The sequence below is a fragment of the Eretmochelys imbricata genome, chromosome 4 (assembly GCF_965152235.1).
Source record: "Eretmochelys imbricata isolate rEreImb1 chromosome 4, rEreImb1.hap1, whole genome shotgun sequence".
NCBI classification, from domain to species: domain Eukaryota; kingdom Metazoa; phylum Chordata; order Testudines; family Cheloniidae; genus Eretmochelys; species Eretmochelys imbricata.
Genome location: NC_135575.1, coordinates 64493840 through 64521338, shown reverse-complemented (window position 1 = coordinate 64521338; position 27499 = coordinate 64493840). Strand labels below are relative to the sequence as shown.

The window sequence follows — 27499 nt, the reverse complement described above, 5'->3', positions numbered from 1 at the left end:
CGGTTCATATGACCGTTCAAAGTTCTTTAAAATGGATCACCATGGCAGGTTCTTTAATCTGAATCATCACTACTAAAGTAGGAGCTGTCACAATATTCTGCTGTGTAAAGGAATTTATGAATAGTTGGGTTCATCTTTGGTATCCAGTGTCTTGGCACCAAATATGTTGAGAGGTTGAACAAATCTACGAACACCTTGTACCTGTCACTGAAAAAAGAAAATCAGATGCATTAACTTTAATATGGTAGCCTGGAGAGGCCATAATTGGCCTCTACAAAGCCTAATCTTGGTTCAGATCTAACAGATTACATTACAAAGGGCCCTGGGAACTCCCAATGTGTTTGAATGATATACTACACAAGCTAACCCCCATGATCTTCTAATGGAAAACATCTACTAGTAATGATTTCAGATTCTTTCCACCAAGTGTGGCAATTCAGGCTAGAGCTGAATGACACAAGATTGATTTGGGTTCATGTGGTTTCAATCTCCATGATTTTTCATTCTTAAATGAGCCACAAAGTGAAACTCAACCAAAACTGCCATCACGTCAAAACCATGTTTTTTCATGGTTTCTACTCACAGTCATTAGCTGATTTAGGCTTGAAATTTAGATTCACCGAAAAGCCTGAGACCCTTTTGTAACCCTACCCCAAGTTACATTTGTACTAAAACCCCAAACCTGGTGCATTTCTACTTTGACTGTTTGATGAAAATTACAGACAAATCTTATCTCAAACATCATGTCAGGGGAGTGGGCTAAATCAATATTAGAGCAGTTGCCAAAAGCCAGAGAGTGTTTGAAACCACTAGTTGCGTAATACCTTCTACCCAAAACAAAACTAAAAGATTCCAGCTAGATGAAGAGATGTTTCCATGTGTGCTTCAAACAATCCAAAGTGTTTTTTGCATTTTGCTCTCCAGGCACAAAACTCAACTGTCAAGGTATAGGTACAAATATAAGCTTTAAGGTGGCCTAACTGACTGAATATAAGAAAATATTAAATGACTGAAACTGTGCATATTCAGGAATGAGAAAGACCTAGTTGAGGCTGAAGCTTCCAGCCCACTTTAGTTGCCGTGATGATGGATGCAACAGGCAGGAAGCTATTTTTCCATCTGAAGTGCTGCGCTGGGGAATTGGTCAGTGAGACATGGAGCCAACATCCATGATCATCTGTTCCTTGTACAGCAGGGAAGACCAACAATTCTGAAGGACGATCACTGTAACTGATTAATTAGACACTCCCCGCCCCCTGCTCTCAATTATTTTAATAAATCAATCTTCATAACTACACTGACTTATGGACTATCCCCTCCTGTCACTTGGAAAAAAATTCTCTCTCACAAGTTGACTGACAAAACACAAAGGAACTGAAAAGCTATAAACAGTAAAGCTAATAGCTTTTACCAGCATACATTCAAGTGTTCGGTCCCTAAATTCAAAGAATAGTTTAACTTTTTTAAGATAAAAGGTCGCTATCTTCCTGCTATTTAAACCCAGCTATTTATATAAAGACGCCAGTGTTCAAAGTGTCAGTAGACACTGGTTATGTAATACTAATTGCTTATTTTCAGTAATTTTGGGCCTATGCTCTTTTTTCTGGAACCTTTCATGAATACTAAATTACTTTTTACCTGGATATGACTGAATGAAAAGTATTATTCATATTAAGTAATGTACTGTATGCAGATTATGGAGTGGTAATGAATAATAATAAGTTTAAATAATTTTTCTTCATGCTTACCTCACTGTTGAGCGCAAATACTGATAGCCTGATGATCCTCCAGTGCCAGCTTTGCTGCCAATCATTCTGTGCACCATGCAGACATGGTTGTCTTAGCAACAGAAATAAATAGAATTTGGCATTTCTAACTTACTTTTTATATTAAGTTGCTGCTTTAGGATACAAACAAGGGTTTGGTTACAATGATGTTGACCATTGAAATGCCAGTTAAAGCTGGCCATATAGCAAGTTGTATTGTATCATAGTTATATGTGAGGTACTCAGGTTCAGGGGAATGCTTATGACCATTTTCCTGGGACATCAGAGATAAAGATCAGAGAGGGTGACTCACTAGGTCACCAGGGAAACTCGTCACTCTTCAGCATATTGCATACTGACAAAGGAGTACTGTTGACTATCATCCCATAGATTGCAACATATTTCACCCTGTTTTGTAGATGGGGGTAAGACAGTGCAAAGAAGGGGTAAAGAAGAGTCATGAGTTGTGGGGAGAAACTGGGAAATATACAGTAGTTCCCTTAGATAAAAAGACGTTGCCCCAATTTTAGGCACAACATGGAGGGGATAGGTTTAGTTTCAAAAGGAAGGCAATGGCTGTTCCATATACATGCATCAACAGCTAAGGAGGTGTCACACCTACCCTCCAGATCAAAGCAAAAGCAATTGTCCTTCGAATAAGAAGGAGAAAGAGGTCTTTTGAATTCTAATTGAACACACCTTAGTTACAACTATAGTAATAAAGGGAAAAACAGTCTTGTACCTAGAAGAGATACTACCACAAAATAGAAGGGGAAACTTACATCTCCATTTGGTCATGAGTACATCAATATCCATGAGAGAAGTAAGAAGCTGAAAGGGAACCTGAAAGCGAGGCTCCTCTCTTGAAAAATGAAAGACAAGACATAAAGATAGTTCTTATTACCTTATTGATATTTTCTTATGTCATGTTTGTCAAAGTACCACTTCAAGTGTGCATAGCATTGACTTTGGTAATTTTTCCCCCTCAATTTCTTCTACCAATACAAAAATCAGTATTCTAATAGGTGCTTTCACCCTCCTAAAATAGGAGTTGCATTTTGTTCCATGTTTATAGCAATTTGTCCTTAGGAGTATTTAAGGACCCTGCTAAAGTACAGTATATGATTTAGAATAGCTTTTCAACAATTAATTACAATAATAAGTGGATCGCAAATTGTGTACATACACAATTTGTGGTGCATAATACATCATCTACCCTTGACTTCTTCCTTCTGTCAGAATTCCCACTAAATCTTGCAGCAATATCGCCTTACTGTACCTGTAGAAGTAGATCATTAAAGCTCCTTTCAATGCATTATAAGAGACTCGTCTTTCTCCTGCAAAATTACAGATTTTATTAGTTTTTGTGTTAATTTTCCTGCAAATGTCCAGAGTCCACTATAGTATAAACTAAGGATACAAAAATATATGGTAGGAAAAAAGTATATATTATAGTGTTTAGCTATCAGAGTTGCTTCAAAAGTAGCTGTATACTGAATGCCACCATTACCTCGAAAGTTGCCAAATCATAAAACTCAAGATTAAAAAAAAAAGCGAATCACAAGTAACTTTCTAAGACAACTTCCTTCCTTATATTTTTAAACTTCTTTTCACAAAGGGTCCAGTTACTGTTCTTAAACTATCTTTTTCCAGATGTGAACATAACCTACCTTTACTAAGAAGATGTTCATGGCGTTTTTCATCAAATAATGAAATAAGTATCTCTTTTTGTTTTTGAAGTTCAGCCAGTAGGTCCTCTTTTTCCTCTGACTCTTGTTTGGCCTTTAAAATATAAAACAAAATGGTTATTTTTAGAAGAGGCCTACAGTTTTTGAATTATTTATTATACAGTTGCAATTTTCAGCATCATACTTCTATGAATTTACACATTTAGTGTAACAACCATATTTTCAAACAAGTCAGATGTACCATTGTCTATGCAAAACAAAAAAAAATTACAATCAGTGCATGCACAAATGTACCTAAATCTCTACATTAGTTAGCCAGTTTTCATACCCAGTCAAGATCAATGCATGCACAAGATGGGGACACAATTACATAATTAGTTATTTTTTTAAAAATCTGTCCTTAAGTTCTGAGACATCTGATTTTATAGTTTCTTCATTTGAATGAAGAAAGAAAAAGAAACCCAACAATTAGAAAGATATTAATCTTAGAACTGGTCAAAGTTTCCCAGATTTTGAATATAGGATTTTTTTTTTCATTAAAAATGTGATTTGACCTAAAGAAATTCACTTCCAAAAATGAATCCTCAAAATACCACATGAGAGCATTTTGTTAGATACATAATCACTCATGTCTAGATATTTTTTGTCCTCTTGAGCAACTAAATGATTTGTTTTTAAAAGCAAAACATTCTTCTCATGGTAATATTCATATATAGTTCAATAAGTTCAATATCAGTATGTAGAAGTCCCTTCTTGTCAAACCCATGTGTACCATTTAGTAAAGCAATGTGAAACAGCACAGTTCCACCTCGCAATGGTGTATGCAAACATTTCCTTCCATACGGATTCCCATGGACTTGTTCTTAGAAGAGTTGCACTTTGATCTTTAGACTCAAGTGCCTGGGGTGAAATTCTGACTTCTTATTGACTTCACTGGAGCCAGGATTTCAACCCTGTTTTTTGCAATCAAAAAATCACTCAAATAGCACACATTTCTGAAGTCAAATAATAAACTGGCCCATAAATACCTGAAAGAAGTGCATAGTTCCATTGCTCCTTAAAAACAACGTTTGTTTAAGACTGAATGAACCAAGGGAAAGGAACAAGGATTGGGTTAAAATGTTAACTAAAATGGCAGGATCTTCTTTTATCACATATCTTATGCTTGTTGATAGACTAAGGATACATAATTTACCTGAACTATTGCCAGTTCCTTTTCTAGACCTTTTAACACATTCACTTCAAATTTTCCCCAGAAATTAAATCCTTCTGGTTCTAGTCCTGGTGTTCTTTCCAGCCATGCCTTAAAAATAAAACAACATAAAACAAATAGGTGATACAGATCATGAGTTACTCTTAAATGACCCCAGAGTTGGGAGGCAAACTCCCCACTTCTAATCCTATCTAATATTGACTCCCTCTGTAGACCTGAACAAGTTACTTCAGCCCAAAAAGTGTTTAGGCACCTCACTCCCATTGATTTCAATAAAATGCCTAAATACCTTTGAGAAACTGGGAATTTCTCTCTCAGTCAATTTCTCCTTCCATAAATAGGGTAAGAATACTAATTTAAAATAGGGCAGGTCTATACTTAAACACTTACCTCCACTAATTGCAGAAGTGTTGGCTCCTGCTCTGATTTAAGCAGCAGTTCATTCTCATGTCCCTTGAAGTTATCACGGTAATGCCTTCTGTTATAAGGAACTCTCAGACTCTGCGGAACACCAATCTTATTCTCTAATAGGCGGAACTGCAGGCTCTGAAAACCTGATGCTGGGATCAAGTAATCTCTTTGGGTATGGAAGAAGATAGAGTAATTACATATTATTTCAATAATAAGGGTATTTTGTGGTTTTCCTATCCAAAACTAAAAAAAACCTACATAGACATTTCTAACATGAAAAGCATTTCAAATAAGAGTCTCTGATATACTACAACATTGACATCTCCTTTGTTGCAACCCAGGTATCACAATGAAAATCTGATTTCTTTATTTTTAAGTAAATAACAACAAATTATACATTGAAATCAATATTTAAAAAACACATTCAGGAGGAAATTTAACATGAATATTAATTTATTTCTAAACATACACAGCCAAACAGGTATTAAGAAAGGTGTCTTAAGTCATTAAAATTAAAATAAACAAACTATAATATGTTTATTGGTGTTTAAATTATTCCATAGATCTGAACAATTTTTTGTTCGGGGTTTTTTCTGGACAAAAGGATAAGGTAGCGGTGTCACCAAGGCTAGTTTTTTGTTATGTGGGACTGATGTAAAATTAAACTATGTTGGCAAGTTGGAAGAACTAATTAATAAGAATAGCCATGATTCTCATTCCCTGGCAGTTTTAGTGGTTCAAAAATAAAGGGTAAGATGATTATAATAATGGAATTGAAAGTCATTGATTTGGTTGTATAATTGCTTATTATACAATAATACATTTCTGAAAATTGCAATTGAAGATCTCTCAAAATAGATGGTTAATCCACTTATTTCTCTCTCTCCCCCTTTTCTTTTTAAGTTTAAAAATGGGAGAAAAGGATTCTGGTAACCTTTAAGGGCCAGGAATGATATTTTGTGGGGTATTATGAAGTGGTAATAGGGCAAATTAGAAATGAGCTGTAGCTCATGAAAGCTTATGCTCAAATAAATTGGTTAGTCTCTAAGGTGCCCCCAGTACTCCTTTTCTTTTTGCAAATACAGACTAACATGGCTGTTACTCCAAAACAAATATATAGGTTGCCAAAAGGATCCAGGAAGGGCTGGGAGTTGGATGACATGGCCACAGGTGACCCAAGTGGAAACCACAGGAAAGCTAGGAATGGGGGTGCATGCAGCAACAGTGGAGCTTGGGAGTGAAAGAGTTAGGAGTTCTTTCCTGGAAGCGAGACAGGCAGATGGGTCCCAGAAGCCAGACTAGCAGCCAGAAAGAGGTATACAGGCTTCCAGGCCCCACTGTCTGCTTCTATTGGTAGATGGAGAGGAGAAATTCCTGGTGGGAAAGGGGGAAGTGAAGAGAGATGGAGGGTTGGTGGCAAAAAGCTGGCAGCAACGTGCTGCTTCCATAGGCTTTTGAAACATTATATTTCAGTGATCCAGGACCACTGCAAACCTTATGAAGTTTAGATATGTGAAGTCCCAGAACCAATGGGTTAAAACATCTAGCTCATGCTCTAGATGTGGAGCGTGGGTTTCTCTCGCCCACACAAGTTTATGAATTGACATAAAATGTTGCAGAGAACTTGTGGCTGTGAGAAATGTAAGGAAATTGCTAAGTCTTAGCTTGGCATTACCAAATGACAGGACAGTTTGATTATTTACATACTGTTATTTTAGTTTTGTAATGGTGATCTCAGCTAGCAAAGTCACATACCAATAATTAAGACAAACATCTGTTTAAAAATCTCACAATACATTGGACTTGCAATCAAGTTAGAGACTGTTAATGACCTTTATCGGTTACTAGTACAGCTGCTTCTCTCCCAAATACACACTCATGGTGCTGACCTAATTGATTTAGTTCTTCAGCTGAGTGGTAGAGGCTCAGGCTTTCTGTTCTGAAAGTCCTGGATTCAAACCGCACTGTTAGCTCTAGTGAGGACAGTTACATAAGCACTGATACTAATCAATAAAAAATAAATCATATTTACCTGAAATCAAAGAAGTCCAATGCAGTCATAGTTTCTAGAATTGAAAATTGCTCCACAAGTAATTTAAGGATCATTGAAATTCTGTGCATTCGAGCAACAACCTTGAGCATGTTTCTCTCATCTCTCACCTTATTAGAAAAGAAATACTTATGACCAGATTGAGAATGATGAGCTGATAAGCCGTTTATACCTTGGTGTTCTACCCATCAATCTCTTTTAGGGTGTTATTCATCCATCACTGCAGTAGCTCAGTGTATTCCATGTAAAAATCAATAGCAAAGTCTTGTATTAAATGTAGACTCCTGCATATAACTAAAATCATACTTTTTAGGCTTATGCTTAAAAGATCAACTGTGAGGGCTTTTTGTCTGGCTGCTTACTCATTCTAACTGGGTCAGTTATAAAGGAATTATTTTCCCCATGTTTTTAACTCAGAAAGTTACTGAAAGAGTTGAAAGTCTAGGCCAAAGTCATCCACAGTGTAATTCTATTAGAGTCAATGGAGAAGCAGACCAGAGGAAGCAGGAGCACTAATGTGGCTAAGAAAGTCGTGGCACAGCTGAGAAGATGCTTGCTAGCAAGCAGAAGGGGGAAATAAAGGAAGAAACAGGAGAAGTGAGTGGGGAAGGAACTGCAGAGCCGTTCCCAAGCCAACTCTGTGTCAGCACGTCCATTGCCTTCAATGGGATCAGGATTCCTCTTGAGATTTCTGAGGCAGTCAATGAGCACGACCAAGAAATATCAATGGAGGGATGAAAATGCTACATTTTAATCTTTTTCATAATCCTCCCACCGGTTTCTGAATTTCAATTTTTCAACATTTTTAATTACTTTTCAACAAAATATTACTTTCATGGAGAAATGTATCCCATTTTAGAGATGGTTAAAATTTTCTGAATTTCAGATTTCAACAAAAAATAATCAACATACTAAATTTCAGTAAAAAAAAAAGGGGGGATGACTAATTTTTCATGAAACTTTTTGCATTTTTTTTCCACATTTTACTACCAGGTCTACTTCCAAACAACATATATATCTTTATAACATCACAAGTGCTGGATTTTCATTTACAACTATCAGTTTATTATTAAAATCTCATACAGCCAGCCATCTCTGATTGACAACACATCAGAAGAAACTCAAGAGTTTGTCATTACAATTCATAAGTGTATAAAGAATTTCGCTTCAGGGCAGTGTTAATAAAAGCTCAAAATATTCACCTTTTTTTTCCCCCAGGTGTCATCATATAAGCATCTGCTGTTGATTTGATAATTCCTCTCCAGTTTCATCAAATCACATCCAAATACCAGAGGATTTTTTTCCTATTTTATTTACCAGCAATTTATACACTGATGAATAATAAAAACATTACGTATTTTGCATAAGCAAACCAGAAAATTCAGAGGAAAGGGACCCTTTCAACATAAAAATAATCATTTTAAATAATTCATATTTTTAAAAAATCATTTACAATTATTATTTTTATGTTGAAAGTGTCCCTTACCTCTGAATTTTCTGGTTCACTTATGCAAAATACTTGTTTTTATTATTCATCAGTGTATAAATTGCTGGTAAATAAAATAGGAAGAAAACCTCTAGTATATTATATATAATTTTTCCCCTAGCCATGCTTTTTTGGCAGTAAAATACCACACAAATAACCATCACCAGAGCTTGTGACTGGTATGGCCAAAGTGATTGCTCCTGAAGAGTGATCTGTGTAGGCCAGTTACTTTAGAAGATACAGTCCTCAGAACAGTGCATGATTTTACAGATCAAAATATGTGGACTATCATAATGGCAAAGTGGTGTCACTAAAGAGCTGAATTTCAGCCTTAAATCTCATTTTTGGGGTACGTGTGGATATAGTAAAAATCAAACTTTCAGAAAGAGGCTTGGGTTTTTATATGATAAATATTTGCACATAACTTACACGGCCATTCTGAAAGATCACCCGAACTGAGTCCAGTTCCCACAGAATCTGCTTAAACCAAAGTTCATAAGCTACAATGAGAAAGGCATTGTTAGTGTTAATTTCATTGCCATTGCTGGTATGTAGAAAGAAGTTAAGCAAGTAGATTCGGAGGTTAATTTCCGAATTTATTGTTAAACCTTCATTTAAAATTAATGTTCTATTTCCGTGTGTTTGGGGTGTAAGAAATACTGATTTACAAATGTACCTGCTGTTTAAAGAATCTCTCCCTTCTTCAGACCATTGTTGCATGAAATAATTTAGCACCTGAGACTGTTAACAGAACTAATCACAGTATATTCACTTTTGGAACTCTAGGGTGGCATATAGCAATTTAACAACAGTTGGGCAGAGGGGAAAACCTGGCCAGGCTATCAGGACAAACCAGTGCTCTTACACAAAGCACCCTGGGATGTGTAATGTCCAAAAAGATAAAGATGGAACCTCAGTTTTAGCATGTCATCTAAAAAAGACCCAAATACAGTAAACAGCATAGTACTCATTTTACTATTTCAGACGGCTGAATCTGCTCCATCACAATTGAACCTATGGTTCTGAGGAGTCTAGGAGTTCTAAACCTGATGCTTAGGTCACTAAGCCATCTCCATTCTTATGTATATAATTAATTATGTTGAAGAGTATTCTCATTCTCTACTAAAACTCTTCAAATATGGATTATGGACTCTCTCTCTCTCTCTCTCTCTCTCACACACACACACACACACACACAAATACTGTGTTGGCAGAGAAATGGGAGAGAAAGCTGGTATTCATGAAGGAACTTATAACTGTGTCCAAAATCAGAACAGCTTCTGTACTCCAAAACAAACAAATGGTGTGATTGCACCAAACAACTACCTTTTTCTGTCCTGCAGCTTACCTTGATGGGTCACAATGAAAAGATGCTCATCATGGATCTTGTTTCCTTTTTTTTCACTCTGCAGCTGTTGAGCATTCAATATTTTGTCCAGCTTTAAAAGAAAGAATTTTTGTAATAATCTCAAAGCTCCACTGTTGTGTTTTGGACAAAATGTTTCTGATGGGAATTTATGTGAATACAACAAAACAAAACAAACCCCCCGCATACTGGTCTTTAGTTGCATTTTATTTATTCTACATTTTAATAGTGAGCAAATCCATTGATTTTTTCTGTTGTTTACAACTGGGAATAGATGAAAGAAATATGATTCTGCCCCCTCAGTGGGGCTATTTGCAGAATAAAGTACTATTTGGAAAACATACCTTATGAGAAGGGCCCTACCAAATTCTTGGCCATAAAAAACACGTCATAGACCGTGAAATCTGGTCTTTTACGTGCTTTCACCCTAAACTATACAGATTTCATGGGGGAGACCAGCGTTTCTCAAATTGGGGGTCCTAATCTAAAAGGCAATTGAAGGGGGGTTACAAGGTTATTGAAGGGGGGGGTCACGGTATTACCACCCTTCTTTCTGCACTGTCTTCAGAGCTGGGTGGCCAGAGAGCAGTGCCTGTTAGCCAGGCACCCAGCTTTGAAGCAGTGGTCTGCCAGCAGCAGTGCAGAAGCAAGGGTGACAATACCATACCATGCCACCCTTACTTCTCCAGCTGCCCAGCTCTGAAGGCACAGCATCGCTGCCAACAGCAGCACAGAAGTAAGGGTAGCAGTATTGCAAATCCCCCCTAAAATAACCTTGAGACCCCCCCCCCCACACACACACACACTCCTTTTTGGGTCAGGACCCCTACAATTACAACAACATGAAATTTCAGTTTTAAACAGCTGAAATCATGACATTTACGATTTTTAAAATCTTATGCCTGTGAAATTGACCAAAATGGACCACAACTTTGGTAGAGCCCTAATTATGAGAGATACTAGAAGTCTAGACGCTCAGTCTATTTAGTTTATCAAAGAGAATGTTAAGGGGTGATTTGATCACACTCTAAATACCTACACAGAGAACAGAAATTTGATAATAGAGGGCTCTTCAGTCCTGCAGACAAAACTATAACAAAATCCAATGGCTGGAAGTTAAAGCTCAACAAATTCAGATGAGAAATACGGCACAATTTTCCAACAGGAAGGACAATTAAACCATTGGAACAAATTACCAAGGGTTGTGGTGGATTCTCCGTCACTGGAAGTTTTAAAATCAAGATAGGCTGTTTTTCTAAAAGATATGCTCTAGTTCAACCACTACTTTTGAACTTGAAGCAGAAATTAATTCAGGGAAATTGCCTGAGTTATGCAGGAGGCCAGATTAGTTGATCACAATGGTTGCCTGTGGTCTTAAAATCTATTAATCTCTAACATGAAGAAAAATGGCAAAATCTAGCCATCTAATGACTTTTAGATACTCATGTGTTCTTTCAGGCAGTATAGTTCAAAAAGCCATTTGAACAGCTTTTTCATTTGCTTTTTATTAAAGATGATAAGGAAAGGATAGGAAAGGAAAATAGCTAATGTAGTCTATAAATAATATCTGAATGAAATTCATTTTCAGTGAGGCAGAAGTCCTGTAGAAAAAATGCTATGGTGATCATCTTATTAAAGACCGTATTGTATGAAGACACACAAGCGTGCTGAATCAAAGTTGCCCAGGAATCTTATTACTGGAATTTTCTAACTTCTGACTGTTGACATTGTTTTTTAAATGTAATTATGTAATTATATAACTATTGGGACAAATTCTGTATAAGACTAGAGCAACTTAATTTATTTCAGTTTACATCAGTGCAACTGATGAAAAAACTGGGTCCATGAGCTAAATTTAAGACATTTTACAGACACTTAGATGTATTTTTTCAGATTACAGCTCAGGGAATTTAAGCAGAATGGTTAATGGGAACTGCACAGCCCCTGCTGAGCATACTGGAGGTTTGCCCTGAGTAACCATCTGCTAAAATAATGAATCTTCTGCTTTGCTGTGATTTATCAAGGTGATGTGTTATATGCATCTCAGTGTAACTCTCTACTTCAACCCTTCTCCATTCACAATTTAGCTGCAGGACTAAAAATAATTCCCATCTAAACAACAAAATCCAATTTGTTTTCTCAAAAAGTTAAAAAATAACCAAGCGTCCCATTAACATTAACAGGTATGTGAGCTGTCATGGAATCTGGGGTGGGAGATGTTTGTTTAGCTCAAATGTCAAGAGATACCGATGCCTGTGGATACATCCTTAGAGCTGGGAGTGAAACAGTGATCAGAAGGACTTGCCTTGATTGTTGACCTTCGCTGGCAAAGGGAGGGAAAGGACAGTGCCATATGTCAACATCTCAGATTGTAACAGGCATCAGGGCAGTAACATAATCCAGTCCTCACACTTACATGTAGATAATCGCCATAGATAAGTCCACCTTTGCTGGCTTTATTCAGCCCTTCTTGTGACTTGTCTTCTCCTTCCTCATCCTCCAAAGACAGTTTATTAAAATTAAATCTAGGAATAAAAGAAAATTACAAAAGGAAATAACAGAGCTAAAAATATCAGAGCAGTAATTGTGCCTAAAATTCAGGCACTGATCTGCTTTGGTGGCTCAGTTTCGCAAACATATATGATAAGCAAAATAAACAGCATGTATCTATCTTCAACCTTTATAGCACACACATCACTATAGTATCTAGGTACATTCATATCTAGTATATCCCAATAGCCAATGCTCAAAAGAATTCTTAGTCCAGCTCTCTTCATTCACTGTAGTCTATATAATTATTTAACCCTTGGTAGTTAATGAATAGCTTCCTTTTGAATTTTACACTTAACATTCACATTGTATCTATCGTGTTAACTGACATTATGCAGTAAATAGAGAAATATACTCACTGATATTTGTTCCCCCAAAATGGGCACCCACTCATGACTCCAGAATCCAATAACTCGCTAAGCAATGTTCCCCAGGGATATAGTCTATGAACATTACCAAACCTACTGCAGCTGCCTTTTATGTAACCTGATCTTAGTGTACAGGCCAATCCCCTACTACTCCATCTGCCCATCCCTGTCATTCAGTAATAATTACAGAAGCTATCCTGACACAAACCTCAGTAAGTATTTGTTTTGTTGGCTGTTCTGTTAGTTGAGTCACCCAAAACAAGAAGAGTTGCAATGCTCATGTTGGTCAAATGTCACATACTTTGAGCAGCTTTCACTAAAGTTCTTTTGACCTTGGTCATTTTCAGTCAGGCACATAGTATGGGATCAAAGCTAATACAAATAATAAAACAAATCAATGGGAATTCTGTGTATAAGTCAAGAGCAGAATATGGCTCTAAATATTGAATCTCATGGATTACTGACACAGGATTGTAATCTTTAAACACTAAAGTCAAAATTTCAAGGCACTTTTGATGAAAAAAGAGTGAAGTCTGTGTTGGGCAGAGATGGACTATATCCCAAAGGTGACCTGAACCCCTTCTGGAATTAACTCCAAAATAATATTTTTTAAAAAGATTACTTACATAGTCTCTCCAATTAAAAGCAAAACAATTATTTTATTAATAAATATCCATGTAAATTCTCATAGGGCAGATAACTCCCCAGTGGTTTAAATATACTAGGGTTTCTTAACTCTTGAACTATATTCCCATGTAAAAACCCCATGCATATTTGTTGACAATGGTTACTCAGTTCTGTTTAATCATCAACTTAACCACAATGGAGTAATGGACACACATGCTGGAGTAGCTGAGATATGGTTCTTTCTCCTCTGTGCCCCCAAGTTGCCAGGATTTTCAAGAGAAACATTATCAATGTTGGTTTCAGAGTAACAGCCGTGTTAGTCTGTATTCGCAAAAAGAAAAGGAGTACTTGTGGCACCTTAGAGACTAACCAATTTATTTGAGCATAAGCTTTCGTGAGCTACAGCAAGTGAGCTGTAGCTCATGAAAGCTTATGCTCAAATAAATTGGTTAGTCTCTAAGGTGCCACAAGTACTCCTTTTCTTATTATCAATGTTCTGTTTTACTGCAAACACTCCAGCCGCTCCCCTAAGCATCAGAGTCTGCCTCTGATGCCCCATGACAACCCTCTGGTGCCATCAGCTGCTCTTGCCCCTGTGAACCAACACATTTTCATACCTGGGTGTGTGGTAATGGAAGCTATAAGCTCCCAAATCAAGTGACTTTAAGTCTTTACAAATAAAGGGCTAGATTGTGCTTTTAACACATTAGCCATGTAAAGAGAAGATTGAGTGACCGGAGCAACCATGCAGGAGTGATGGGGCATTCTGCTGGTGCAGTGCAAAAAACATTACGGTACTTTGAACACTTTCTGTTCTGATTCAGCAACAGCTGATCAATCAATCACATAATGTATAGGTCAGACAGGATGCAACACAAAGAAAATTCCTCCTGACATCTTCAAAATGCTTAAAATATGTTAAAGGGCGAGGCGTCTGATGAGCCCCAAATAGCTTTAAGGGGGGAAAAACCCCACCACCTTTGCAACACCCATGAAGCATAACAAACAGAAGTAGAAAATAGACAGTACTCTGAACACCACTGTTGCTTCATTGACAAAGATTTATAATTTCCTTCTGACCGCACCCCTCTCTTCACCATCTTCTACTGGCTAGCTTAGGCAGCTTTCGGTTTAGCATGCTGGTTTTTGTGGTTCACTTCAGTTTGTGGTAAGGAGCTGGGAGCAAGAGGCGCTAGGAGCTCAGAGTGAGAACACGGACTGTTGGAGGACTGAGGAGTAGAAGCATTATCAGACACCAGGAGGAAGGTCCTATGGTGAGGATAAAGAAGGTGTTGGGAGGAGGCCATGGGGAAGTAGCCCAGGGAGTTGTAGCTGTCGCACAGCTGTTCCAGGAGGCACTCTAGACAGCTGCATTCCACAGGGTCCTGGGCTGGAACCCAGAGTAGAGGGCGGGCCCGAGTTCCCCCCAAACCTCCCAACTCCTGGTCAGACGCAGGAGGAGTTGACCTGGGCTGTGGGTTCATTAAAATGGCCAAACTGAAGGCTGCTCTGAAGCTCCCAGGCGAGCAAATCCGCCAATAAGCACAAGACCCACCAAGGTAGAGGAGGAACTTTGTCACATTAGTTACACCCATGCTATTCCAGTGAATTCAATGAAAGTAGAATTTGGTCTTTGGATCCCACAACACTTCCGGCATAGTAAATAATGGAGAAGCAAGCAACATTACAGCCACTTCTCAGAAATTCTATTTGCAAGTTATACATGACATTACTTCTAGAACCTCATTATTCTGTGCTCTCTCAGCCCCCAGTTCAGATAAGCACTTAAACACATGCTTAATTTTAAATGTAAACATATGCCTAAGAGCTGTCCTGAACAGGGATGCTCTTCCTGAATTGAGGCCTCAAACACATAAAGCATAAATTTCCTTTTCCTCTTAGTTTGTATAGTTGTGTTGGATGCATCAGCATTGTCCATTAACTTGTGTTTACTAGGGGCGCAGTCCTGCTCCCTTTAACGTGCACATTACCACATTATCTATTTATATAGTTGATTATATTAAAGGAGGTTTCCTTACACACCATCTCTAGTCTTCAGTTCTTTATTATTATTATTAATTATCTGTATTGCAAAAGCACCTAGGAGCCCCAGTCATGGACCAGGACTCCATCATGTTAGGTGCTGTACAAACACAGAACGAAAAGATGGTCCCTTCCCCAAAGATCTTACAGTCCAAGTGTCGGACAAAAGAGAACAGACAAATACAGACAAACAGACCAATGGGTCCTCATTTTTTAATCTAGTTTCCCTTACAGGTTCCATGAAAATTGAGCCTAGCATAACTTTTCATTACAACATATAATCCATGCTCTAATCCAGCAGTTCTCAAACTTTAGCAACTCGAGGACCCCCATTTTGTTGTAAAATTTTTCGCGGACTCCCAAGTCCCCTGCTCAGCCCCAGGCCCTGCCCCCACTCCACCCCTTCCCCCAAGACCTCACCCCACCTCTTCCCGCCCCCGCTCCACCCCTGCCCCTCCTCTTTCTGCCCCCTCCCCAGAGTGCACCCCATCCCTGCTCCTCCCCTGCCCTCTCAGTGCCTCCTGCCCGCCACTGAACAGCTGTTCCCTGGCATGCAGGAGGTACTGGGAGGGAGTGGGAGGTGTTGATCAACGGAGCCAGCAGTCCCAGACATGATTCCACCCCCTCCGCGAGCGTGCCCTGTCCCCTCTCCTCCCTCTCCCTCCTGCACGCCACTGAACAGCTGTTCCCCAGCGTGCAGGAGGCACTGGGAAGGAGAGGGAGGAGTTGATCAATGCGGCCCGCAGACCCCAATTTGAGAAACGCTGCTCTAATCATTTATGCATTTCCTCTTGTTTTATTATGTATAAAATTGTGAATGAAAGATAATATTAAATAACAATGCTTGATAATGATTCTACTAACAAAGACTTTAAACATATAATCTTTGATCTCGGTTTCGGCAGGAAAAAGTACTTTGACAGATCAGTTCTGTCACAAAACATCAATATATAAACTGCTGTGCTATTAAATTCACATCAGAAGCAAATGTTCCCATGTGTTCAATGAGTATTTTGTAATTTCCATAGCTTGTAGTGCCCTTTGCAGTTAACCGTCACTTGCAATTAATAGTTTGTTTTAAGTCAAATAAAGATTCAATAACTCAAGGTTAGACAAATAAGGAAAAAGGTTGACACAACATTAATAACCCAATCAGCCATTTGTACTTTGTGGGAGGAATAAAGTTCAAGGTCTTGCAAACTACCAAACAACTGATTTGTAAAACATAGTAAAGAAAGGTAGTAACCAAGAGGATTTTTTTCAAATGCTACATATGACTGGCCTTCTAAACACAATGGGCTGTTGTCTCTCCTCAATATTTCTATCATTATTTCCAAAGTATATTCAGAAAGATATCCTCACAGTTGTTACCAAAACTCCCCTTTTTCCCCCAATTCCTAGATACTAAGGTCAGAAGGGACCATTATGATCATCTAGTCTGACCTCCTGCACAACGCCCACTTATCTCACCCACCCACTCCTGCAAAAACCTCACCTCTACCTGAGGTATTGAAGTCCTCAAATCGTGGTTTAAAGACTTCAAGGAGCAGAGAATTCTAAGGTCAGAAGGGACCATTATGATCATCTAGTCTGACCTCCTGCACAACGCCCACTTATCTCACCCACCCACTCCTGCAAAAACCTCACCTCTACCTGAGGTATTGAAGTCCTCAAATCGTGGTTTAAAGACTTCAAGGAGCAGAGAATTCTCCAGCAAGTGACCCATGCCCCATGCTACAGAGGGAGGCGAAAAACCTCCAGGGCCTCTTCCAACCTGCCCTGGAGGAAAATTCCTTCCTGACCCCAAATATGGCGATCAGCTAAACCTGAGCATATGGGCAAGATTCACCAGCCAGATACTACAGAAAATTCTTTCTTGGGTAACTCAGATCCCACCCCATCTAACATCCCATCACAGGCCATTAGGCCTATTTACCAAGATTATTTAAAGATCAATTAATTACCAAAATCATGTTATCCCATCATACCATCTCCTCCATAAACTTATCGAGTTTAATCTTAAAGCCAGATAGATCTTTTACCCCCACTGCAATGAAAACAGTACCTACAAAGATAAACCTTAAATAGATGCACAAACTTGTAGACTTTTACAGCACGCTGCCAAGCTATTATTTTGGAGAAGGAATCTCATTTCCTTCTCTTAATAACTGCTCAGGATTTGTGTTGCAGTGACTAGCTCTCCAGCTGAAGAGAGCTGGCTGCCTTTCCCTCCTAAACCTGTGGATGCCACTCAAAAGCCATGTGAAAGGAACTAGAGTTCATGTACTAGGCATGCATCTGATGAAGTGGGCTGTAGCCCACGAAAGCTTATGCTCAAATAAATTTGTTAGTCTCTAAGGTACCACAAGTACTCCTGTTCTTTTTGCAGATACAGACGGCTGCTACTCTGAAGAGTGATATAAGGCACTCCCATTCCTCCCAACATGGCTGAGCACATGATGCTGCTTGTTTTGTAACACAGTCAGCACAGCTGACCAAGAGGAGAGACCGGGCAGGGCTCAGGACATGAACTCTAATAATGTTGCACCGACAGACCGGCTGACTGTGTGTTGTGTGAAGAAATACTTCCTTTTATTTGTTTTAAACCTGCTGCCTATTAATTTCATTTGGTGACCCCTCGTTCTTGTGTTATGAGAAGTAGTACACAACACTTCCTGATCTACTTTCTCTACACCAGTCATGATTTTATAGACCTCAATCATATCTCCCCTTAGCCTTCTCTTTTCCAAGCTGAAAAGTCCCAGTCTTATCATCTCTCCTCCTATGGAAGCCGTTCCATACCCCTAATCATTTTTGTTGCCCTTTTCTGACCTTTTTCCAATTCCAATATATTTTAATTATATGCTATAATTTGGTCAGACATATGCTTAAGCCCCTCGATCTTGACCTCCACTTCCTATTCTAAAGTATTGATAGATTGCCTATCACTATATTGCACAAGCATTGGCTGATGAGTGAATCCTGAAGTCATCCCTTTGTGGGGTGAAGCAGGGAGGGCAGGTCCCCAGTCTGTTCCTGATTGACTTCATGCCTGCATACCCTGAAAGTTTCGTTCATCCAAAATTTTGCAATTTGTCCAAGAATTCATACCAGACACAGGATATTGGTTATTCTACCCTTTTTGTTCCACTCATTGGGGAGCAAATACAACACCATGTAATTTAGGCTATATCTACACTCTGAGCTAGGGATGGGATTTCCAACATGCACAGATGTACTCTCATCCAGCTAGCATGCTAAAAATAGAAGTGTAGCCATGGTAGCCTGAGCAGTGGCAGAAGCAGCACAGGCTAGCAGCCCTGAGTACAAACCTGCTTGAACCCCATGGGTACATATTTGAGGTGAAGCCCATGCTGCTGCTGCCCTTGTCCATGCAGAGGCGGATTAAGGTTTCATGGGGCCTGGGCCAGAGCAACTGGGGGCCCCCTCCCCACCCCTTCCACCTGGGGTCCCATCCCCGTTCCACCCCTTCCGCATACAGCTCCACACCCTTCTGCCCCTTCCCCCCGGGTTGCTGGGGCTTCTCCCACCCACCCTGCCCAGCATTTCTGCTAGGGCTCCAGGTTCCTCTGCCCTGTGGCAGATGTCTTCTGGGGCAGGGCCCCCATTTTTCTGGGGCCCCCCCATTAGCCAGCGTCCCTGGGCATGGGCCCCATCGGCTAATCCGCCACCGTGTCCATGCTACCACAACTATGCTACTAGTTTCAGCATTCCAGCTCCATGAGAGTTAGTGTGACAAGAGCTGGGAATCACACCCCAAGGTCATAGGATAGACCTAACCTGAGGTGACCAGCCACACCATGCAAGTAGTGGGTGGACAAAGCAACTAATTGTTAGTTTCCCATAGCCTGAAAACCATTTGTGCAAACTTAAATACGAACAACATACATATCAAAAATTCATTTTGCAAAGTATTTGCTTAAAAAATAATTTAAAAAAAAAATAAAAAAATATAAAAGAGCTCAGTTCATAAAACATTTCCATTAATTACTTCTATGTCTCTGTTGTAGTACAATGATATAGTTTGGCCACGATAGTTAGGAAAACACCAGGAGGAGCAAGCTAAGACTTTACTTTAAAGAACATGATGAATTTCCAGAAGGTAAATAAAAAGAAAACTGTAAAACACATAGGGAGAAAATAAGAGATAATCAGTTTAATAAACCAAATAAACTGACTCCTCCTTCTTTTAGGGCTTAGATATGAAGAACATTGATCCCCTTGTAGGAGATTTTTTAGAAAGACTAATTTAAGACCACAAGGCAAATATCTAATTTTAGAGAGGCTCACAGTTCATATTGCTTTCTCTCATCAGATGTGCATGAAAAAGTGATGTTCAACCCAGTGCAGAGGAGCCATGAAATTCTCCAGTAAGGGCTAATGTGAGTTAAATGATGCAGTGGACCTTGTGTGGGCCTTATGCATTAGAATGCATTTCACTGCTAATGAATAGATCAACAAATACCTCCCCAGTAATGTATTGGACATAATTGAGAGGAGCCTTATTGTTTGGTATTTAATTTGATGAGAACACAAATGCAGTTCTAGATTTGCCCCAGCAGATGGCCTCATTTGTGATCAATAATCAGTACTCTTTACAAGAGCTACAGCAATTACTAAAGAGCCTGGTAAAACAATAGATTTTATCTCTAACAACAATAAGGACCAGAGGTGCTTAAAAACACAGCTTAATTCTGTTAAATAGTTTTTGGTGGCCACACAACAAAATGGAGCCAACTCACAATAAGTGAGCAATAGGTGAGGGTCTCATCCAAAACCCAGACTCCCATTAACTTCAATAGCATTGGATCAGGCTTTTAGTTCCCCCCTCCATTCCCCCATAGAAAAATTTAAACCTAAGGTTCTGTTTCTGGGCAGAACATAGCTAGGACGGGAAATGGTGGTGGTCTTCCAAAAAAAAAAAAAAATCCCTTAAGTCCATCACAGTCCTAGAATATCTGGTATTGTCTATCAGCTGGTATTAGAGGCTCAGTTCTTTCTTTTTCATGTTACGTCCTTTGGCCTTGCTCACACAACAACCTTCAGCCTGTTTCCATCAGCAGCTGCCAAAATGGTTGGCTCTAAACTGGTTTGCGAACTGATACTGCATCACTAATTCTCAGTGTCTCTGTTCAGTGCATGATTTTTAGTGTCTAGCAGAGTAATGAATTTAAGTTCCCAGACTCATCTTTTTGAAAGTGCTGTGCAGGTTTCCTTGGAGGTCAAGGATGGATAAGTCAGATATAGAGTGATTGCTCTGTGAAAAAAGTGTTCACCCACAAGGGAATAGGGTGTTTTTGACTTTTATCGTTTACCTGTGTAAGTTCATTTGAGAGCACAGTGATTGTCTGGTTTCACCCACTTAATTGTTGTTGGGGCATTTAGTGCACACGATGAAGTATACCACATTTTGTGACAGTCCTGTGTAGGATCCATGGATCTTGAAAGGTATGTTGTGGGGAGTGTCGATCATTGTAGCTGTGGAGATATGGCTGTAGGTTTTACATCTGTTGTTCTGGCAGGATGTAGCATCACTTTGAGTTGGTGTGTCTTGGTCTGTGAAGAGCTTGCTTCTGATGATGAGCCTGGAAAGGTTGGGGGTAATGTGAAGGCCAGAAGTGGGGGTTCAGAAAATATTTCTTTCAGGATGGGTTGTAGTTGTTTCATGATATCCTGTATGGGTTCCAGTGTGGGGTGGTAGGTGACAACTAGGGGTGTTCAGTCAGAGGGGTGTTTATTTCTGTATTGAAGCATGTTCTCTCAGGGTATTTGGGTGACCCATTCCATGATGCAATCTACTCCTCTCATGGAGTGGCCTTGTTTGATGAAGATGGTTTTAAGTGCATTAAGGTGTATATCCCAAACTTTCTCCTCGGAGCACTTTATGTTGTATCTGTGTTCCTGTAGATAACAGATTTCTTGGTACATTTGGGGAGATTACTGGATCTATGAAGGTAGTGATGATGTGGTGATCTGTAGGTTTCTTGTATATGCTTGTGTCAAGGTTCCTTCCCCACGCTGAACTCTAGGGTACAGATGTGGGGACCTGCAAGAAAACCTCCTAAGCTTACTTTTACCAGCTTAAAACTTCTCCAAGGTACAAACTATTTTACCTTTTGCCCTTGGACTTTTGCTGCCACCACCAAACGTCTAACCAGTTTTATTTTATTAGGAAAGAGCCCGTTTGGAAACGTCTTTCCCCCCCAAATCCTCACCAAAACCTTGCACCCCCCTTCCTGGGGTAGGTTTGATAAAAATCCTCACCAATTTGCATAGGTGACCACAGACCCAAACCCTTGAATCTTAAGAACAATGAAAAAGCATTCAGTTTCTTAAAAGAAGCATTTTAATAGAAGAAAAAGCAAAGAAGAATCACCTCTGTAAAAGCAGGATTGTAAATACCTTACAGGGTAATTGGATTCAAAACATAGAGAATCCCTCTAGGCAAAACCTTAAGTTACAAAAAGACACAAAGACAGGAATATCCATTCCATTCAGCACAGCTTATTTTCTCAGCCATTTAAACAAACAGAATCTAACGCATATCTAGCTAGATTACTTACTAAGTTCTAAGACTCCATTCCTGTTCTGTCCCCGGCAAAAGTATCACACAGACAGACCCAGACCCTTTGTTTCCCCCCCTCCAGATTTGAAAGTATCTTGTCTCATCATTGGTCATTGTGGTCAGGTGCCAGCGAGCTTATCCTAGCTTCTGAACCCTTTACAGGTGAAAGGGTTTTTCCTCTGGCCAGGAGGGATTTTAAAGGTGTTTACCCTACCCTTTATATTTATGACAGCTTGTCTGTAGGGTTCCATTGTAGAAGCTGATTGTGGTGTTCAGGGAGTTGATGCTTGTCTGAGAGTGTGCCAGAATGAGTTTAATGGATGAGTGCCGGTTGTTGAAGTTGTGGTGGAAATCTATGAGGGAGTTTAAGCTGTCTGTCCAGAGGATAAAAATATAATCGATGTATCTCAGGTTGATCATTGGTTTTGTGGTGCATTTGTCCATAAATTCTTCTTCAAGGTAGCCCATAAAGAGGTTGGCATATTAGGAGCCATCCTTTTACCCTTGACAGTTCCCATGGTTTGGACAAAGTATTTGTTGTTGAATGTAAAATTGTTATGAGTGAAGATGAGTTTTGCAATGTGTTTGGGGTGGATATCTGAGGATTGTCCATAGTCTTGTAAATATTTGAGGCAGGCAACTATGCTGTCATTGTGAGGGATGTTGGTGTATAGGGAAGTGACATCTATGGTAACTAGGATGGTGTTCTGAGGGAGGTTGTTAATATTATGGAGTTTGTGGAGGATGTTGGTTGTGTCCTGGAGGAAGCTGGCCCTTTGTGTGGTGAGTGGTTTGAGGATGGTTTCTATGGGTCCCGTTATTCCTACAATAAGAGTGCCTTTCCCAGATATGATGGGTCTGCCTGGGTTCCTGCACAACACTTTCAAAAGATGAGCCTGGAAACTTAAATTCATTATGCTGCTAGACACTAAAAATCATGGTCTTAATAAAAGACACTGGAGTTATGTTTTATTACAATAATCTGTAACCCAATAGCACTACCCCCCCACCCCTTTGTCCTATGACTAAAGAGGTTTCAACAAGCCACTCTACCTTGAATGGTCCTTTACAATATGTGCTAACTACTTATGCTAAACCATCTGTTCCACCTTGCATTTTGCTGTGAAGCTGGGAGTACCTTTCCCAGACCTGAAGAGCTCTGTGTGGCTCAGAAGCTTGTCTCTCTCACCAACAGAAGCTGAAACAGCAAAAGATATTACCACACCCACCTTGTCTCTCCAATATCCTGGGACCAACATGGCTATACCTACACCACATAATTCTCAGTTAATATTTCATCTCTGCCCGAAGTTGACCCTACCACGAGTGTCTTCCTGTAAGCAGTTCAGAACATTACTCTTGTGCAGAGTAGACAGGACCCCCTATTCAAGCCTGTGTTTTCTGGCTGACCAGTCTTCTTTCCTCTCAGTCCTCTCTAGAGTTCATTGTTCCATGGGCTGCAGATGCTGCTCAGCGTGCATGTCATCTAGGCATGCTGTGCCCTGCAGAAGCAGAATGAGTTAGCCACCCAGATTTTCCTAGAATGTACAGATATAAACACACATAGGTGTTTGGGTTCCTCCAATACCTCTTCCAATCAGTTCCCCAAGAACCCTATTCAACCCCAGTCTCATCGCTCAGGTTTCATTATTGGCATGCACAAAGACTACACAGAGCTGATCAGACTCACGTGTAAGGATTGAGTACAGGGCTAACCACAAATCCAAAGAATACAACTATTTGTTACTTTATATGCAAGTTTAACCCAGTACTGATGCATGTGTCTTCCATTGTACGTTATCTCATGCACTTTATAACTGGTTAGATTATTTTCAAGACCAATCCCTGTATATATCATGCTTTGTTCTCTTGCCACATGTACAAAGCACATTTTGTTACTTTTCTCCCTGTACTTTGATAGTTTCTTCCCTTTGTGCTTATCCTCCTCCCACACATTCTAAGACATTGCTGCTGACACTGTTGTTTCTTGTTCCTGTTTTTACACAGCTTCTCTCATTTTCCTTGTCCTTGGCTGCTGGGGTTTGCGCATACCAAGTTGGATCTACAGTAGACAGCATGGTACTTGTGGACACATATACATAATTGTAAAGCAGAAAAGCTGCAGCATGGACATCACTTGAAATCATTCACAGATCAGTTACAATAAATATGCACTTGAGTGTAGGAAGGTATAAGGCCCTGTCTGAACAAGAATTAACACCTCTATCCTACTAACCCCTATATTTAAAGGGCATGTGAGTATTCCATTGAAATAAATGAGATTATTTATATTTAAAGTTAAGCACGTAGGTGTCTTTTCTTTCAGTGATTTATTTTTCCTCACCCTTTAATTGTGACAAATTGTAATTCCAATGCAAAATCAAGAATTTCTATGGGTTTCAAGGACTCTCAGATTAGCAGAGTTTGCTTTTATCAGATTGCTGTATACTGTACATGTCAAAAGAATCAAGGAATAAATCCACATTTTACTATTATGGGTTATGCATGTTCTGCATAGAGGGAGCCATGTGAGCAGCAGGAGAATTTTCCCTTTGCATTGATCTCTGATTAGAATCAGTGCTTGGTTGAGATTTGCCCCCTGGAAACAGATGTTGGTGTTGGGCTGAGATTCCTTGAAGGAGAGATTGCCCTGCATGCTGTTTGACCACCTCTTTTTCAGGACAGGTGAGTGTGTGTAAATAAAACAGCTTATTCTTAGATTTTTTTCAGCCTCCATGTTACTGATTTCTTCTCCACTAGGAAGGGGAACCTGAAAGCCCCAAACATCTACTATCACTCAGCAGCAGGGAAAAACTGGTGACATTTCTTGCCTAGGTAGGGTAGCACTGTCGTCCAAAGTCGTCGTTTTTGTTTCAGTGCATCCCTGACGTGATATTAAGTATGGCATGATTTGCTATTAAGATTCATATGTAAACATAAAAGACAAAGGGTGAGTTCTCCAGTTCTGTATAAGCCTACAAAGTGCAGTGGACTAGCTTTACCTAATTTGGCTTACTATCACAATTAAAACATGTGATCAACTGGGCTAACAATAGACCACCCAAGCACTAGGTACCGCTTGAATGAGACTGGAGCCCAAGTATGGTTACTCATAGTAACTGTTGGGTTGAAAAGAGCTTTAGGTCACCCAAAATTTAAAAAATTAGCACCTATTCATCTACACCACTTGAGCAGCTCTGTACACTTTTTTTTTTTTTAATTCTTGTTGCCCAGGCCCTCTCCTTTATCTATGCTCATTTATAATCAGATATTTATCCCTAGGAAATATCAAAGTGACTGTTGTGGGTAAGACCTGAGATTATTCAGTTTGGACAGCTGTCCCTGGATCCTGATTTTAAATCATGCCAGGAGATGTAATAATGTGAATGATCTAAAGAGCCTGTATTTTCAGTATTTACTAGTTAAATATTTCATTGTGAAATCAGGATACATGTCAGTTCTATGTAGACCTTTAACCACACTGGGGGAGTTGTCCCAGGAGCAAGCTGGAATAAAGCATTTAATTTCTAAGATATATACAATTTTCACTGAAAAAGATGTTGATAAGAAAACAACCCAGATGAAAAGATGGGAGAGAATTTGGACAAAAATCGATCTGGATGAGTGTGTATCTATAAGTGAAAGGGGATATGTGTCTTCAATTTGTGTAGCTCATAAAGGATTTTTTTTATATAAATTACTGTATAGATGGCATTTGACTCCAATTAAGATCCATTATATTTTTTACTACTAGAGAGGTGCTCAGAGGATTGCCAGGAAGGGGGAACATACTTCCACATGTGGTGGTTGTGTCCAGCAATTGGATAGTTTTGGGAGGAAATTATTAAAAAGATTAATCTATGACAAAATTCCAGCTGCCTAGAAATCCCCTAACATGATTAAATATAGATCCTTTACTGGAGCATTACATAATCTTCCCTCTTATCTCAATTATTTACTTATTACACTCTTTTAGATGCTATAGTTCATCTGACTTCCAAAACATAAAGTTCTTCAACCAAACTCTTTTCTTCAGGAACTCTCATCTTTTTTTGAGGTATTATTATTTATAAGGATCCTGTTCATTGCTGCCTTTCCAGTGTCCCAGAGAACACTTTCATTGACCCCTTCATGAACATTTTCTTCTATATGTTTCTGAATGGTTTTTCCAGCCCTTGAATTCAAGATACAACAAAGCTCTATCCAACTGCTTGGCCCTTTGTTTTTGCAGTGAATCCTAGTCTTTCAATCTAATATGTGCAGGGGGTTGATCAAACCAAGTTATAACTCCCAGATTAGTTTTTTCGATCAAAGTAGCCAAGCCCCTAGAAATAAAATCATATCAGTCCTGGAATAAAATCCATGAGTTGCAGAATAACATGTAGTTCCTGATATCCAGGTTCATCTCCCTCCAGACATCCACCAGATCCTCATTTTCAATGTGATGCAACAAATTTGCACTTCCTCCTCCTGAATACCCTCTCCGAACATTTGATCCATACAATGTGGGATTAATCACCTTGTTAAAATTCCCCTTTAGAATATCTCCTTCCCTAAAATTTCCTAAATCCCTAAAAACTGATAAAAAACAAAAAACAAACAAACAAACAAAAAAAAACAACTTACCCCTACTGGGAGCATATACATTGGCAAACGTGAGAAGTTTACCTTTCATGAACCCCTTAATTAAAATACATTAGAACTTCAGAGATATGAACACCTCAGGAATGGAGGTTGTTTGTAACTCTGAACAAAATGTTATGGTTGTTCTTTCAAAAGTTTACAACTGAACATTGATTTAATTCAGTTTTGAAACTTTACTATGCAGAAGAAAAATGCTGCTTTCCCTTTATTTTTTAGTAGTTTACATTTACATAGAATTGTTCTGTGTTTTTTGTTGAGCTTTTTGTTTTGTCTCCACTGCTGCCTGATTGCATACTTCAGGTTTCAAATGAGGTGTGTAGTTGACTGGTCAGTTCGTATCTCTGGTGTTCATAACTCTGAGGTTCTACTGTATGTCTGCTCTTGGTATGTATGAGTTGTGCTGACAATTTAATTGCTTTTTATTGTTAGCAGCTAGAAATTGTACTACACATTACTGGAAAAATGTGACCCCCCTCCTTCTATAAAATTATGGTATAGTAAAACATAGACTGGTGGGTCTCAAACATTTTTACTGGTGACCCCTTTCACATCGCAGGCCTCTCAGTGCAACCCCCCGTAATAAATAAACACACTGTTTAATATATTTAACACTATTATAAATGCTGGAGGCAAGAGGGATTTGGGATGGAGGTTGACAGCTCGCAACTCTCCATGTAATGACCTCATGACCCCGTTTGAGA

General features: G+C 39.2%; 1 protein-coding gene across 1 annotated transcript; it reads right to left on the bottom strand.

Annotated features, from left to right (window-relative positions):
• Positions 1-53: 53 nt before the first annotated feature.
• Positions 54-12924, bottom strand: TDO2 (tryptophan 2,3-dioxygenase). Its single transcript, XM_077814474.1, has 12 exons — positions 12890-12924; positions 12397-12505; positions 9963-10053; positions 9044-9114; positions 7111-7238; positions 5058-5244; positions 4650-4757; positions 3437-3548; positions 3046-3103; positions 2549-2628; positions 1749-1839; positions 54-207 (listed from the first exon to the last, which is right to left on the bottom strand). Exons 1-12 carry the CDS (start codon positions 12922-12924, stop codon positions 54-56), a joined length of 1224 nt encoding a protein of 407 aa, XP_077670600.1.
• Between the last annotated feature and the right edge of the window lie 14575 nt (positions 12925-27499).